The sequence below is a fragment of the Rhinopithecus bieti genome, unplaced genomic scaffold (genome assembly GCF_001698545.2).
Source record: "Rhinopithecus bieti isolate Rb0 unplaced genomic scaffold, ASM169854v2 scaffold_47995, whole genome shotgun sequence".
NCBI lineage: Eukaryota > Metazoa > Chordata > Mammalia > Primates > Cercopithecidae > Rhinopithecus > Rhinopithecus bieti.
Window position 1 is genome coordinate 1,270,263 of NW_016819498.1, and position 16,456 is coordinate 1,286,718.

Below are 16,456 nucleotides of genomic sequence, written 5' to 3' on the forward strand. Positions count from 1 at the left end.
TCAAAAAAAATTTAGCCGGGCATGGTGGTAAGCGCCTGTAGTCCCAGCTACTTGGGAGGCTGAGGCAGGAGAACGGCGTGAACCCGGGAGGCAGAGCTTGTGGTGAGCTGAGATCGCGCCACTGTACTCCAGTCTGGATGACAGAGCGAGACTCTGTCTCAAAAAGAGAAACAAAAGAACGTGGCTGGGTGCAGTGGCTTACGCCTGTAATCCCAGCACTTTGGAAGGCCGAGGCGGGCGGATCACGAGGTCAGTGGATCAAGACCATCCTCGCTAACACGGTGAAACCCCATCTCTACTAAAAATACAGAAAAATTTGCTGGGCGTGGTGGTGGGCGCCTGTAGTCCCAGCTACTCGGGAGGCTGAGGCAGGAGAATGGCATGAACCCGGGAAGCGGAGCTTGCAGTGAGCCGAGATCGCGCCACTGCACTCCAGCCTGGGTGACAGAGCGAGACTCCGTCTCAAAAAAAAAAAAAAAAAAAGTACTCAGCTCAAGGCTGCACAGTACAGGCTGCCTAAGTACTGGTAAGCTATTTACTGTGCAGCTCAGCATCATAAGGGATGTGCCCCATCCCTTCTGATGGCGGAATGCTTTGAGAGAAACCGTGCTGCATGTGACTTACTCTTGTCTATCTGTTGCAGAGCTCTAGGTTCTCAGTCTGCCAGACACTAGTTTGTGTTAAGAGAAGACTATCTTTAAAAAAGCACTAATTGATGGAAGTCAGATACCACAATTGCAACCAACATGTAAAGCCTTATTTGTATCTTCAGATGTTTCATTGGGTTCACTCAGTTTGGGGTGCCTGGATTTAGGTGTTGTGGAGATGGGAACGCGTGCTGAAAGCTGTGTTTGAGCTGCACTTGCCCCTTGTTTGCCACTTCTCCAGCAGTGACTGTGCTCACTGGCCAGGAGTCCTGTGAGGTGTCCACCCCCATAAAAGTGGACCCATTCACTTGGGCGCCCAGGGATCTTGTGAGGAGCAACAGCGGGGATATCATTTGCTCTTCTTCATCTCGGACACATTTTCTTCTTAGGAAGGCCAACAAATGCAACATACATTTCAATCTGTGTGTGCTGAAATAACTGTTACCAGAAAGCACTTTTTTATATTTGCATACATGTATGGTTACATTGATTATGTATACTGATATGTAGATATATATTTATATTGAGAGATCTATATTTATGTTGATATATATTTATGTTGATATGTATGTATATTGAGAGAGATATATATTGATATGTAATTTTTTTTTTTTTTAGATGGGGCCTTGCTCTTATTTCCCAGGCTGGAGTGTAGTAGTGTGATCATACCTCATTTTGCAACCTCGAACTCCTAGGCTCAAGCTATCTTCCCACCTTAGCCTCCCAAGTTGCTGGGATTACAGGCATGCCTCACTACACCCAGCTATTTTTTAAATTATTTGTAGAGATGGAGTCTCACCACGTGGTTCAGGCTGGTCTCGAACTCCTGAGCTCAAGTGATCTTTCCTGACATGGCCTCCCAAAGTGCTGGGATTATAGGCATGAACCGCTGTGTTTGGCGCATACTTTTTAAAAAGCTAGTAATAATGGCATCTTATCCTATAAGTACTTTTTAACATGTGTGTGTGATGAACAACCCTTGGTATACATAAAGGACAACTTTTAATTTCCGAAGTGAAAGTAATATTTTGTATGAAGTAATATTTAATTTTTTTTTTTTTTTTTTGGGAGACAGGGCCTTGTACTGTCACCCATGCTGGAGTGCAGTGGCAGGATCAGCCTTGAACTTCTGGGCTCAAGTGATCCTCCTGCTTGTGCTCCCCAAGTACCTGGGACTGCAGGCATGCACCACCACATCCAGTTAATTTTTGTATTTTTTGTAGAGTCTGTGTCTCATTATATTGCCCAGACTAGTCTTGAACTCCTGGGCTCAAGTGATCCTCCCGCCATGGCCTCTCAAAGTGCTGGGATTACAGGCATGAGCCATCATGCCCAGCTTTAAATTTTTTTTTGTTCTGTGAATCTCAAAATCTTTGAAAATGTTATCTCACTTTATAATTCTTGTTGGTCTCCTTCAGATAATGAAAATGACCCAAAGATGCACTAAAACACCTTTCCAGACTCTCTGACAGGCCATGATAAAGGGCTGTGGTGTGAAGTTCTTGTCTTTTCTTGTTCCTGTTGGTGTGGTGAGCAGGCCTTCTTGCCTTGGGCTGGCCGATGACCATGGGAAGTTGGTTTTGTTTTGTTTTGACTTCGTTCTTGTGCCTAGGCTGTGGAGCCTGGCCGATCATGCCTTGATCGCCCGCTGTAACATGGAGGAGGCGGTTCGCAGTGTAGCTTTCAGCCCCGACGGATCTCAGCTGGCCCTGGGCATGAAGGACGGCTCTTTCATTGTTCTCCGAGTCAGGCACGTACTGATGTTGAAAATGGTATTTAGAAATGCTCTTGTGTTAAATGTTACAATTTTCCTGGTTAATACATGCCAGGACCTTAGGAAAAATCCATTTGCCCATTCAAATAGGAATACTGTAGATCTATGATTCCCTATCTGTAATTCCAAAGTCCTAACACTCTGAAAATACAAAATTGTTTGATAATTTGGCAGCATAGTCTAACCCAGCAAACTGATGTGAGGTTGTTTATAATCTAGTACTCTCTTAGTAGGAATAATCATGCGTCATGTGATTTGCTGCAAAATTGCTGTGTTTAATACAGATTGCTGCCCCAGCCCCCAATGGGGATGTTACATCATATATTGTGTATGAATCTTTCTAAAATCTAATGAATAATGAATTCCCAAGCACATCTAATTCCAAGGGTTTCAGATAAAAGATTGTGAGCTTTGTAGTAAGCCAAGAAAAGAGGAAGAAAGAGTAAAGCAGCATCCAGCAGCACCAGATGTTTAGAGGTGAGCTTTAGTAAAAGATTTCTTCTACCCGTAATTGATATTAAAATGGAATATTTCCTATTTACTAACATCCTATATAATTTTTACTGGAAAAAATTATGACCCACCCTTGTAATTCCTCTGAATGCATTTGTTGTTCTCTGGACTCGCATGCTTTGTAATTACAGAAAAGAAATACAACTGTAAATTAAATATTGCCCGCTTTGCACAGAGAATTCTCCATAGCTTTGATTGGAGAATGGTCTTAGCACAGTTTATTACACTACATTCTCACTACGAACCACACATAAGTCATTACTGAACTAGTGAACATTTTCTTTCTCTGCTTAGTGATGTGTGAAAAGATGGCTAAGTACCAGATTTCTTTTTTGATGGACTTCTCAAGCCTCCTAACACAAACACACACACACACACACACACACACACACACACACACACACACACACACACAAATTTCCAGGCACTTATTTTATGACATTATAGTACACTATAATGCTATTAATAAATGATAGCAGGTATGAGGGACTGTTATGTAGAACGGTTATTTGGAATTCTTTATGCATTCAGTTTTTTTGGAGTTGATGAAGCCATCTTTACTGGCTCAGGGGACCTGCTAGTCGTCATAATCCTGTCTCACAGTTGTAGGAAAAAAACAACCCCAGTGAGCTTTCACATGTGAGCAGAAAGAAATTCTTAAAAGAATTTGGTCAGAAACAAAACAAAATATTCCAGTGACTCACTGTATTCATGACTGAAATGTTTTAAATGATTACATCACAATTTAACATTTAAAAAGGTAATTTTCTTCAGCTGCTTTTTTGACTTGCTCTTTTTGTGACAAGTATCAAGCTTAACAGTCACTAGTTTCTTAAAGTGTAAAAAAGATGATTTGTTTATGTTAACCTTGATATATTCTACCTTTCTCCCTGGCGTATTTTAAAACAATTTGACAAACCCCAACTTTTGAAACAAAATTTTAGGGAAAATAATATGTAGTTAAACATGAAAGCAAATATGCATTTATTTTATAAACTTTAAAAATTGATACATAATAGATACACATATTTTCAGGGTACATGTAATTGCATACATTCATATAATTTGTGAAGATCAGATCAATGTAATTGGGCTGTCCATCCCCTTAAATATTTTTTTCTTTATGCTAGAGACATTTGAATTATTTTCTCCAATTTGGAAATGTATGATAGATTATTATAACCTATGGTTACTCCACTTATCTATCAAATGCTAGATCTTACTTCTGTCAAACTGTGGTTTGTACCCATTAATCAACCTCTCTTCATCACAAATACGGACTTTATTAAATTTTTTGTTTTTACTTTGGAAGCCCAAAATATCATTTAAACAGTTTGTTATTTTCCTATTTCCTAAAATGCCATAAATCTTAAATAATACTATTTTATACATTTCCTCAAAAGTTAATCCTTTAATTCCTGCAGGTTTGGTTCTCTTTCAACACACTTCTTTTTCTGACACATATATTTTAAAACTTGGATTTTCTACTTGTGGATTTGCTGCTTATCATTTTGCTTTTTATTCTTACAGAGATATGACAGAAGTAGTTCACATCAAAGATCGAAAAGAAGTCATTCATGAAATGAAATTTTCTCCAGATGGTTCTTACCTTGCAGTGGGATCCAATGATGGCCCAGTAGATGTCTATGCTGTTGCCCAGAGGTATAAGAAAATTGGAGAATGCAGCAAGTCCCTTAGTTTCATCACGCACATTGACTGGTCCTTGGATAGTAAATACTTACAAACTAATGATGGTGCAGGAGAACGATTGTTCTACAAAATGCCATGTAAGTCATGTGGAGGCCTTGGATGTTTCTGAAAAGCAAAATTTTGAACCAGGTGAAGGAAATACAGGACAAGTGTCTTGGCTCTTTTGAATTTGTAAAGCAGGTTTTCTGGTTTTGCTGGAAAGCCCCCCCCCCCACCTCAGGGCAAGGAATGTTTTCTGTCACAAGATCACGAATCACAAACACTCAAAGGAAAGGTTGATGAGTTAGAACGTGTTAAACTAAACATTAGTGTACAATAAGGGAGACCATGAAATGAAATTTTAAAGACAAGGCATAGACTAGGCATAAATTCTTGTCATTGTTATAATGGACAAAAGATATATACAAAGAATGCCTAAGGATAAGGGCAAGGGGAAAAAAAACTAGAAAAATAGGCAAATCTCAAATAACCAATAAACAACTGGGAATCAGGGAAATGATAATTAAAACAACAGTAAAGTACCATTTTACACTATTTAGATTGGCAAAAGTCGAATGGTGAGAAGAGGGGAAATGAAACCACATATACTGCTGGTGAGAACATGCACCAAGGCATGTGCACAAGGGTGTTTGTTCTAGCAGTGTTTGTAATAGCCAAAAATGAGACACAATGCCTAAATGTTGACCAGCATGAGGATAGTTAAGTTAAATGTGGTGTAGTCATATAATGGAATACTTCAAAGAACTTGAAAAAATTAAACTAGAGCTACTTGCATCAGTATGGATATATCTCAAAAATATGCTGAGCAGACAAAAGAAAGTTGTAGAATGATATATAGAGTGTATGGTCATTTATATAAACTTCTAGCACATGAAAATATTCTGTGTTTATGACCATATACATAGGTAGTAAATGTTTTAACAATGCGTGGGAATGACAAACACCTCATTCAGGGTGTTGGTTACCCTGAGAAGCAGAGATGATCTTGGAAAGAATAACCCAGTGGGGCCAGGCATGGTGGCTCATGCCTGTAATCCTAGCACTTTTGGAGGCTGTGGTGGGTGAATCACTTGAGGTCAGGAGTTCGAAACTAACCTGGCCAACATGGTGAAGCCCCATCTCTGCTAAAAATACAAAAAAATTAGCCAGGCGTGGTGGCGGGCACCTGTAATTCCAGCTACTTGGGAGGCTAAGGCAGCAGAATTGGTTGAACCTGGGAAGCGGAGGTTGCAGCGAGCTAAGATTGCACCACTGCACTTCAGCCTGGGCGACAGAGCGAGACTCCATCTCTAAATAAATAAATAAATTTAGAAAAACAGCCCAGTGGATTTTAACTCTGAAACATTTTCTTTAAAATTCTACTGTGATAAAGATGTAATGTTAAGATGTTTTGAAGCTGTGTGGTACAACACTTGTACACTATAGTAGTCTGTATAATTTTCTGTATGCTTCAAGTATTTCATAAATTTTTTAAATAGAGAAAATCTGAAACAACTGTAGAACCAACTTTCAAGTATTTGGATGTTCGTGACCTGTTTAGTTCATTAACCAAGTCTTTTGCTTTATCTGTTATTTCTTCTTTCTTCCTGTTCTTCGCCCATTTCATTGTTCATTAATATGTACCTAAAAAGTTGAATACATGGTGATAATGCAAAATAATCATAATGCTTCTGTCAGTGCCTTGAACACACAGTTCTGCAGCAGGGTTAGAAATGAATGAAAATGAACTGGAGGTATCATCCATGGGTTTCAGCTTGTCAGGCAATAATACTCCCATCGTAACACAGATACCCAGGGATAGTCGGCTACATTATCATTAGGAAAACTGGTTTCTGCCAGAATAGAAAAGAACAGTCTATTGAAACTGTACAAGGAATGGCCCTGGGAGAATTAGAAACTCTGAGGTCAGCTTAGAACTCCAACACAACATCTCAAGATTTAAGTCTTCAAAGATGTGAGGATCATAGTCCTTATTTACTTTGATTGTTTTAGTCCGGATCTGTGTTCTTCATAATTGGAATCTCTTGTTGGTCATTTGGTGAAATGTGCCCACTGGGATTTTTTAAATGCTATTTTTGTGACCCCACCATAACTTTTATAAGAGATTCATCTGACTTACATAATACTCATTTATTAACATTTAGTTTGTATAATACCAAAATAAATGTCATAAATAAGACTCTGCCTTATCAAATTCTTCAATGCACCATTGCTGAGGTATATATTTCTTTGTTTTTCTTTGCTTGATATTACTTTTTTATATATTTTTTGTATGTGAAAAAGTATTAAACACGTGTTTATCATTTGCAATTACAAAACGCCATCCTGTTCAGGGACGGCATCATAATTTACTTCATCGCTCTCCTATTATTGGGTATTTGAGCTTATTTCTAGTTTCTTTGTTGGTCCAGTTGTTGGAATTCCAAATGCCTTTGTACTGGTGGAATTTCCTCTCCTGAGTTACTTCCTAGGACTGTATTCTCCAAGGCAAGAACACTAGGTCAAAGACTGTGTTCCAACTACAAACATTTTTATTTTGTTGTCTCTTTAATGAAGTTTTATGTAATGCTGTGTTACAGTCCAGAATTTTAAGGTGCCAGTTTGATAATGCACCAGTGTTATATAAGGGCATTTATTCTCACTGATTCTTTATTTTGAAAATATTTATTTTGAGAGAGAAATTAGGTAATATGCTTAATTGTTTTGATTTTGAGTTTTAAAATTGTGTGTAGCTAGACACTTTCCCAAATGTATGTTCGTTTCCTCCTTTGCGTGATCTCTGGGGAACATCCCTGACCTGTTCTGGTGGGAACTGGATACTGAGCCATCCGTATTTGGGAATATACCCAGCACAATGGTTGGGATTATTTTCTGGAGTGAATTACATTTTATTTCATCATAATCTTGTAGATTTTCAGTGTCTAGTACTTACAAATTTAAATAATATTCACTAATTTTTTTTCATTAATCTACTGAGCCTGAATTTTTAAAACATCACTTCTGAGCATCCTTAAATTATGAAAAATAGAAGCTCAGGATGAACTTTGGCTAAGTTTTTAAAACCTGGCAAAGCGTTGGTGACTAAACATGATAATACATGATAAAAGTCTTTTCATTAATAATACAAAGCATAATACCATCTGTATCTAGGTAATTAAGTCATTATTAGTAGCTTGAGACATTACATTTAGTATGATAATCATTTTCTTTTCAAATTTTTTCATACATTCGTATGTTATGGGTACATGTGAAATTTTGTGACATGCATAGAATGTGTAGCGATCAGGTCAGGATATTTAGGGATGCATCACCTGAATGTTTCATCATTTTCTTTTTATGTCTAAGTTTTGTGTATGGGCTTTCTTTAAACCATGCAAAAGGAGAAAATCACAAATAGGATAAAGAGATTAGAATATGTAGTTTTCTTTATTTACAAATGTTTTTTAAAGTTTCAGATCTTTATAAAAAATGAATAAATTAGAATAAGCTTTTTATTTAAATGTAATGTTAATATTGATTATTTTCAGCTGGGAAGTCTTTAACAAGTAAAGAAGAAATTAAAGGAATTCCTTGGGCTTCCTGGACATGTGTGAAAGGCCCTGAAGTGAGTGGAATTTGGCCTAAATACACTGAGGTTACTGACATCAACTCAGTGGATGCGAATTACAACAGCTCAGTGTTGGTGTCCGGAGATGATTTTGGACTTGTTAAATTGTTTAGATTTCCTTGTCTCAAGAGAGGTAAGGCCAAAAGAGAGGTTTCATTGCATAAAGATTTACTCTAAATTGAAAATAGTACAGTTAAGGCTGATCTTCCTGGTGTCTATTCCAGTACACTGTTTATTTTATCTTGTATATTCATATTTACTCCTTTTTTAAATTTTTTTTATTTTTTTTATTTTTGAGACAGAGTCTCGCTCTGTTGCCCAGGCTGGAGTGCAGTGGCACGTTCTCGGCTCACTGCAATCTCCGCCTCCTGGGTTCACGCCATTCTCCTGCCTCAGCCTCCCGAGTAGCTGGGACTATAGGCGCTCGCCACTACACCCGGCTAATTTTTTGTATTGTTTAGTAGAGACGGGGTTTCACTGTGTTAGCCAGGATGGTCTCGATCTCCTGACCTCGTGATCCGCCTGCCTCGGCCTCCCAAAGTGCTGGGATTATAGGCATGAGCCACCACGCCCTGCCCGTATTTACTCTTAAACAATTTTAGATAGAATGTGTTGTTGATGTCTTCTACTTTTGACATCCTAAGATATGCAGTTTTGCAAATTTAAGTCAGAATTTGCTAATAGAGTTCTTACTATATTGTGATTTCTAAGCCTTGTTTCACATTTCATACGTGATATTTATGTAAATATTCATAGTTTATATATAGTCCATTAAAATGTTGTAACTAAAATTCTTTTATGATTCAGAGCTATTGTGCTTATACATGGAAAAGCAAAGGAAATCCTTTCAGACATAATTAAAATCTGACCATGGTTGTTGTGGTGATAATAGTTCATGAACCTCTCGTCATAGCAATAATTTTGCAAACTAGATTTACATAACTGGTGAAATTTTTGAAAGAAGTTTGATTCAAAACAACCCTCTTTTGCCTTCATGTTTTGTTGTTGTTTTGTTTTGTTAAAATTGTTTGACTTCAATTATGTGGCACGCTCAAGCTATGTAGAAGGTGATGAATTAACCATGTAATGACCTCTTCTTCCTTTGCAAGTTTAGGCAAAGCCATATTTAGGCTCTTCTGAGACTCCTCAACTGTGCCTGAAAATCTAATCTCAGAAAAGTAATCAACAGGGACATGCTACTGCCTGAAAACTCTTTCACTTGAACAATTTTTAGATTAAGCACAGAAAGGGATTGAAAAATGCAATCAGAAAGTCATTTTCAGCTAACTGGCAGCTTTGAAGCAGTGACAATTATGGTACAAATGGAACATAAAATGCATAGCAAGACACCGTTGCTGAAACATCACAAAATGACCATCCATTTAAAATGCGCAAGGCACAGAATTACCTCAACATGCGCAATTTATACTCTTCTTTTTCCCCGACAAGAGCCCTTTGAGTAACAGGGCATATCTTGTTAGATTGAGTCGTATACTTGCAAGGGGTAAGTTAGGCCTCCAAGAAATTATCTGAGAATTCAGAATTGAGAGGAAACAACATTGGGGTCAGTGGCAACACTACTGGTCTCCAGTGTCAGAACTTGGGAATAAACATAACTCAATGAGAATTGATATCCTATATATCCCAAGTCTTGTAAGGTGTGCTTGGGTCTGGAAAATAGCAATGGAAATGTGGATGTATTATTAGAACAGAAAGGGTGTGTTGTGTTAGTCTATTCTTACATTGCTGTAAAGAAGTACCTGAGACTAGGTAATTTATAAAGAAAAGAGGTTTAATTGGCTCACGGTTCTGTAGGCTGTACAGGAAGCATGATGCTGGCATTTGCTTGGCATCTGGGGGCGCCTCAGGAAACTTACCATCACAGCAGAAGGTAAGGGGGAGAGGGTACATCATATGGCCAGAGCAGGAGCTAGAAGAGGGTGCCCCACGCTTTTAAACAACCAGATCTCGTGAAAATTCGTTCACTGTTATGAGGACAGCACCAAGAGAATGATGCTAACCCATTCATGAGAAATTCACCCCCATAATCCAGTTACCTTATACCAGGCCCCACCTCCAATTCTGGGGATTACAATTCAACATGAGGTTTGAACAAGGAACATATCCAAACTAAGAGAGGGTGAGTAGTGCTGTCAAAATGAGTCACCATTACATAAAAAACAACTCTTTGGATAATGGCACACAGAGGGCATCTGCATGCATGAGGAGAGATGGACAGCCAGATGACAGTGGGTGAGAGTAGCAGAACTCACCTCTGCAACCCACAAACGTATCCATGTCGTCATAGCAAATGGACTTGTGTTTTACTTTTCATGACACATGGCTTATAAATTTTATAATTTGCCTCTGAGACATTCAGGCTTTTGTGTCCTTTTTGTGCCAAAACTAGTGGGGAAGTGAATAAAAGAGTGGGAATTGTTAATGGGACTAATAGCAGTTGGTGGGATGTGTCTGTCTATAATTTAGGTGACAAGCAACAAGTATTCCCTGTACATTTTGAACCTGTAAACAGCCAGATATGAGCAGGTGCTGATGACCATGAGCAGTTGTGGGAAATGACCAAACATTATTGTTTTCCATTGTGATTTTTAAAAACTCCCAACCAACTTAATTTGACTTGTTTGCAATTATGTGTGTTTAATATTCAGTTGCACAGTAATTAGATATAAGTGTTCTGCAGTTAATGAAAATGACTGCTACTGGTATTATGTTTATATAGCCAAACCAATTTGTTTTTCTCATTTTGACAGTTTTCACATCTTAAAATAATTAGGATCAATACTGACAGCTTTCTCTGATACCACTTAGACTATATCCTGTTTCACCATCACCACACAGACCCTGAAATGATGTAAAATCCAAGGCCTTGCTCATTGACATTTGCCATCTCCTAATAGCCTTGGTACTCACCCCTACTCCAAGGGGAGACTCGGAGGCTCTGCATGTTCCACCTGGTGCACCCGTTCATTCCTCCTTTGCATTATACCTCAGCAACCCATGAAAGTATCCGTGTCCTCATAGCAAATGGACTTGTGTTGTACATTTTATGACACATGGCTTATAGACAGCTTGCACAGCCACCTCCCATGATGAGTGTCCTGAATGTTAAGACTTAAATTGTGGAGATCTTGGATGTTGGATCTTGGATCTTGGACGGGCCAGTGCTGGCCTTCCATATGTCATGGATAAGCTGAATGCAGTGCAGGGACAGGAAGGCCAGTGTGGCTAGAACATAGTGCACAAGTGGAAGAATTGCGTACCGTGACATTGGAGAGGGTGACAGGGCTGTGTTGTAAAGGGCCCCCTGGCCACTACTAGAAATCAGAGTCATCTTCTAAGTGCAGTGAAAAACTATGGATGGTTTTACATGGAGTGATATAACCAATCTAAGTTTTTGAGACTGTTTTGATATTTTGTGGAAGGGTTAGGAAAAGGGAGGTTTCAAGTAGAGAAGTTATTGCAAGAGTCCAGGTAGAGATGATGTGGCTTAGACAAAGGTATTAGGAAGAGATACAGATAGGTGATCAGGCTTAGGAAACAGTTTCAAGGCAGAGCTGACGGTCTTACAGATGGATTGGATATGAGAATAGAAGAAAAGAAAGTAATCAAGGATGACTTCTAAGTCTCAGACTTGAGCATTGGGGTGAGTGGTGGCAGCATTTACAGAGCTGGGAAAATGAGAAAAAAGATGTTTGTCTCTGGGAGTGCACATAAGGGGAAGGGAAACGTCTCGGTCTGTTTTCCCTGTTGTAAGTTAGGGGTCCGTATTGGGCATCCAAGTGGACATGGCATAGAGCTGTCAGTGCTCCAGGGAGACTTCAGGACCGGAGATGAGCACTTGGCAGTCAAATTGACAGCACTTTAAAGCCACAAGGGAGGAGGTTGATAGAGAAGAGATGAGGGCTGAGGCCTGAGCCCTCCTGTGGTACAGAGGACAGAGGGAGGTCTCGTGGAGTCATTCAGTGTCCCAAGGAAAGCCTTTTCATTTATTCAAGAAGTGTTTGTTAAATGCTGTTCTAGGGGATGGAGATAGGCCAGTGAGGAAAACAAGCACAAATCCCTGCCCTCATGGAACTTTTGTTCTACTGAAGGTCCACAGTTAATATGCAAGAAAATATAAACATAATTTGATTGTGAGAAATGCTATGAAGAAAAATAAAGCAAACAGTGGGAGCAGAGAATGCTGGAGTTGGGCGGTGTAGTGTTCTAAATAAGTTGGTCAAAGAAGGGCTTGCTCTATGGTTTTATTTGACTTAGAACCTGAAGGAGAATGAAGGATCCAGCCGTTCAGATATCTAGGGAGAGAGCACTTCAGACAGAGGAAATGGCAAAGGCCTGGAAGCAGAGAATGCCTAGCATGTTTGGGGAATAGCAAAGAGACCAGTGTGCCCAGAGCAGAGTGAGTGAGGGTGAGAGAGGGCAGAAAGAAAAGATCACAGAGATAAGGCCTAAGTATTAATGACACTAATACTTTTGCAGATTCTAGTTCCAGACTACAGAAGCTATACTAATTATCTGTTGCTGCATAACCAGTTATCCTCCAAACTTAAAAGTGTAAATGCACAAACACTTATTATATCATGGTTTCTGTGAGTCAAGGATTCCCAAGAAACACAGCTGGGTGATTCCAATTCAGGGTCTCTGGTGAGGTTGCAGCCATGTGAAGGCTAGACCAAGGCCAGAGGATTCACTTCTTCCAAGATGGCTCACTCATGTGACTCTTGGCAGGAGGCCTCAGTTCCTGCTACGTGAGCCTCTCCATAGATTGCTCCAGTGTGCTTATGACATGGCATATAGAGATCCAAGAGAGACAGCAAGGAAGAATCTGCAGTACCTTTTATAACCTCCTCTTAGATGTTACCTTCACTTTTGCCATATTCTGTTCATTTTGCATCAGAGAATTTGTGAACATATTTTTAAACCTCTACAAAGAGATAGGCTAATTGATCTGTGAGGAAGGTATAAAGGTCAAGGAAGCAAAGAAGAGGCCAACACGTTAAGATCTAAAGACTGATGGGAAGGGTATACCCTGCTCCCCAATTACTCAATCATCAGCCAACATTTCCAACTGACCTTAGTCGGAGCCAGTTTGACTTTATTACCAAACTGATTTCAGTAACTCTTTGAAGTAGGCAAGTTTGCTTTTGAGATCCAATGCTTCCTTTGCTGTCTGCAGCAGAATTCCCCTAATTTTTCTCAGAGCCCCTAGTATAATGGGGCTTACCTGGCCAGAGCATGCTCTCAAAAAATGTATGAGCATGACATGTAGCAGTAATTTTCACCTTCTTACAAATCATTGCCTCTCCAGTGGACATTTGAAATTTAACCATGTGGTAGTTGAACAGATGGCCTCCCCCAACCCTAATAAAAGGGATTTCATTTGAGAAACTGTAAGAAATAGAATGTTTTTGAAGAGAAGTTGGGGTGTTTGACCTCCTGAAATCTCCTATGGACTTTGGGGTTCTAGGCCTCCATGTAAGATGGACCCTGCTTATTACTCGAGTGCCTTGATGCTGCTGTGTACTGAGCATATGCTGAAGGCTTTACTGCTGTAGTTCAACCACAAATATCACTTCAAGTAGCTTTTTCTATTGCACTCACTACCTGGGGTTAGTGTTCACTGAGTAAAGCAACCAATTTAAGGAGGGAAAAATGATTCTCGAAACTCTATGTCTACATGACTCTAAACAGTAATTTTATTTCCATAGAATTATTTTGTTTCCCTGTTGCAAAGGATGGCCTGTTTTATCTTGTATTTAAATAAGAATGTGTAAGATGTTCGTTCTCTATCATTTATTTTCAGAATCCGTGAAGCAGTAGGCATTATTTGGAACAGGTTCAGATGTGCCTTTAGCCACAGGGCTTAAATTTTAAGACCCATTTTTAGCTTACTGCATATTGGAATAATTGAGATACCTTTTGAAGCATTTGCTTATTTGTTACAACATGTAAGACTGAACTTCATTTTCAGATACATTTAAAGATTTTACTCCTTAACATGAACAGGAGGGGGGTTGTTTTAAACTAATAAACTCTTCCTTTTTCATAACTAATCCTCTCAAAAAATATTCTTTCAGGAGCCAAATTTAGAAAGTATGTGGGCCATTCTGCTCATGTCACAAACGTCCGCTGGTCCCATGACTTTCAGTGGGTGTTGAGCACAGGAGGGGCTGATCACTCAGTTTTCCAGTGGAGGTTTATTCCAGAAGGTGTCAGCAACGGCATGCTGGAAACTGCACCCCAAGGTAAACCCAGCAGTAATTTCTTAACATCATTTTATTTTTCAATAAGCATTTCAAAGAATGATCTAATATGTATCCTATAGGTAAGGAGTTTAAGCAATTTTGGAAAATTGATTCCTGTCATCTTTAAATTTTAAGAAAAGAAAAAACTTTAAAGATTAATATGGGTCAGTTGGATAATTTTCTTTGAAGGATGTTGCTATACCAAATGCAAGTTGAGCAGGACGTCAGCAACATGACATCTGCAGTGTCAGAATAGGAAGCTCCTGATGCTCCCTCCACTCACGAACACCAAATACACATTGATTCGCAGGTCAGTTCCCTCTGAGAGAAAGTCATACAAGTTGAGAAACTCCTACCCGCCAGGCAACTGAGAAAACATCCACAGCGGGTAGGTAGGAAAAGCTGAGCACTGCTTCATGAAATCAGGACAGGAATCCCCACCACCTAACCTCTCCCGTGCAGAGAAGGGTTTGGACCTCACACATAGTGCCCTAACTCTAGGTTCCCCATGGATTGGCTCTTAATTCACCAAGTCTGGGAGTAGAGGGCGTTAGACATTTAGGAGTCTCTAGACCATGGGAAAGAAGCCTTGGTTTGACACAAGTGCTCAAACCTTTCAGGGACTTCATCCCCTGGAGCAGTTCTGACAAGGGGCTTAAAAAACACAGCCCAGTTTCTACTTAGAAGTGGTTTATGACACATTTCTGGAGGCTACTTGGCGGCCTGGGTTCTAACCAATATGCAGCAGGGAGTTAGAGGGGGAGACACACATTAGGCCAGCTGGCAGCCTAAGAAACAGGCTGTTACCTCTGAGCCTCCTCCCATGACTCATCCCAGCAATAACTCCAGGTCTAATAATATCCTCTGGAAGGAGTTTGTCCACACATTGAGCTCCCCAACTTTTATAGCTTCCACTCGAGGAACCGCATCCTAAACCTCCCACTTCTGGGAGCAGAGGGGACGAAGTATATGAGTGTCTATCTAGACCGTAGAGAAAAGTGGCAGTTTTATATGGACTTGTAGGCACTTCCAGCGTCTTCTTCCCTTAGAAGCAGTGACGAGAAGGTGCTCTAAGAATGCAGCTCCTCATTTCTCCCCAGATGGGGTTTATGCCATGCGTTGAATGCCCAACTTTTACAGGTACCTCCCAGAGGACTCCATCCTAAACCTGCTGGCTCTGGGAGCAGAAGGGACTAGGAATATTCTCGTCTTCCTATATCACAGAACAAAGATGTGGTCTTAAATGGGTTTACAAACACTTCCAGGAGCTACATCCCCTTGGAGCAGTGCAGAAAAAAGTTGGGAATGTGCAACTCCCATTTTTTTCTCCGGAAGGGGCTTACAGCACACACTTCCAGTGCTGCTTGATGACCTGCCGTCTAATGACTTCCATCAGGGAGCTAACAGGACAAGCACGTAATAGCCTTCCAGCAGCCAGAGCTCAGCACATGAGCCTTTGCTCTGGCTCACCCCAGTGATCAATCTAAGCCTACCCATACTTCCTGGAAAAAGTTTGGTCAGACACCAAGTGCCTCACCTTCTATAGCTCCCACCTGTCTCCTTAATGAACTAGCTCTGGAAATGGATGGGGCTTCGCATTCCTGAGTGGACTTAAACCACAGAAAATGAAGAGGTAGAGGTACAATGGGCCCACCTCAGGAGTTATCTCCCCAGGATTGGAGGATACAGCCTAAATGTGAGTACAGGCATTTGTTACAGATTCTCTACCTGGCTTAGTGCAGAAAAAGTGAGCAGTAAATGACTGTGCTCAGCTTCACTGTGAAGATAGAAGGAATTGAAACACATAGCCGACCCTCCAACCCTTCTAGCTACACATCAAGAGAGTCTGATGTGTTCCACCTTTACAGTCTTGTGGTACCAACAGGACATGGCACATCTTAAGGTCTAGGGGCCACCAAAACAGACAGTAGTCTGGACA

The 16,456-nt window shown here is 40.0% G+C and overlaps 1 protein-coding gene across 1 annotated transcript in view; it reads left to right on the forward strand.

Annotated features, from left to right (window-relative positions):
- EML6 (EMAP like 6) overlaps positions 1 to 16,456 on the forward strand; it is a 261,918-nt gene that overhangs the window by 129,869 nt on the left and 115,593 nt on the right. The window contains exons 9-12 of the mRNA XM_017859044.1: positions 2,260 to 2,397; positions 4,465 to 4,721; positions 8,172 to 8,384; positions 14,350 to 14,517. Of these exons, the coding sequence (XP_017714533.1) occupies positions 2,260 to 2,397; positions 4,465 to 4,721; positions 8,172 to 8,384; positions 14,350 to 14,517 (776 nt within the window). The remainder of the gene's footprint in view (positions 1 to 2,259; positions 2,398 to 4,464; positions 4,722 to 8,171; positions 8,385 to 14,349; positions 14,518 to 16,456) is intronic.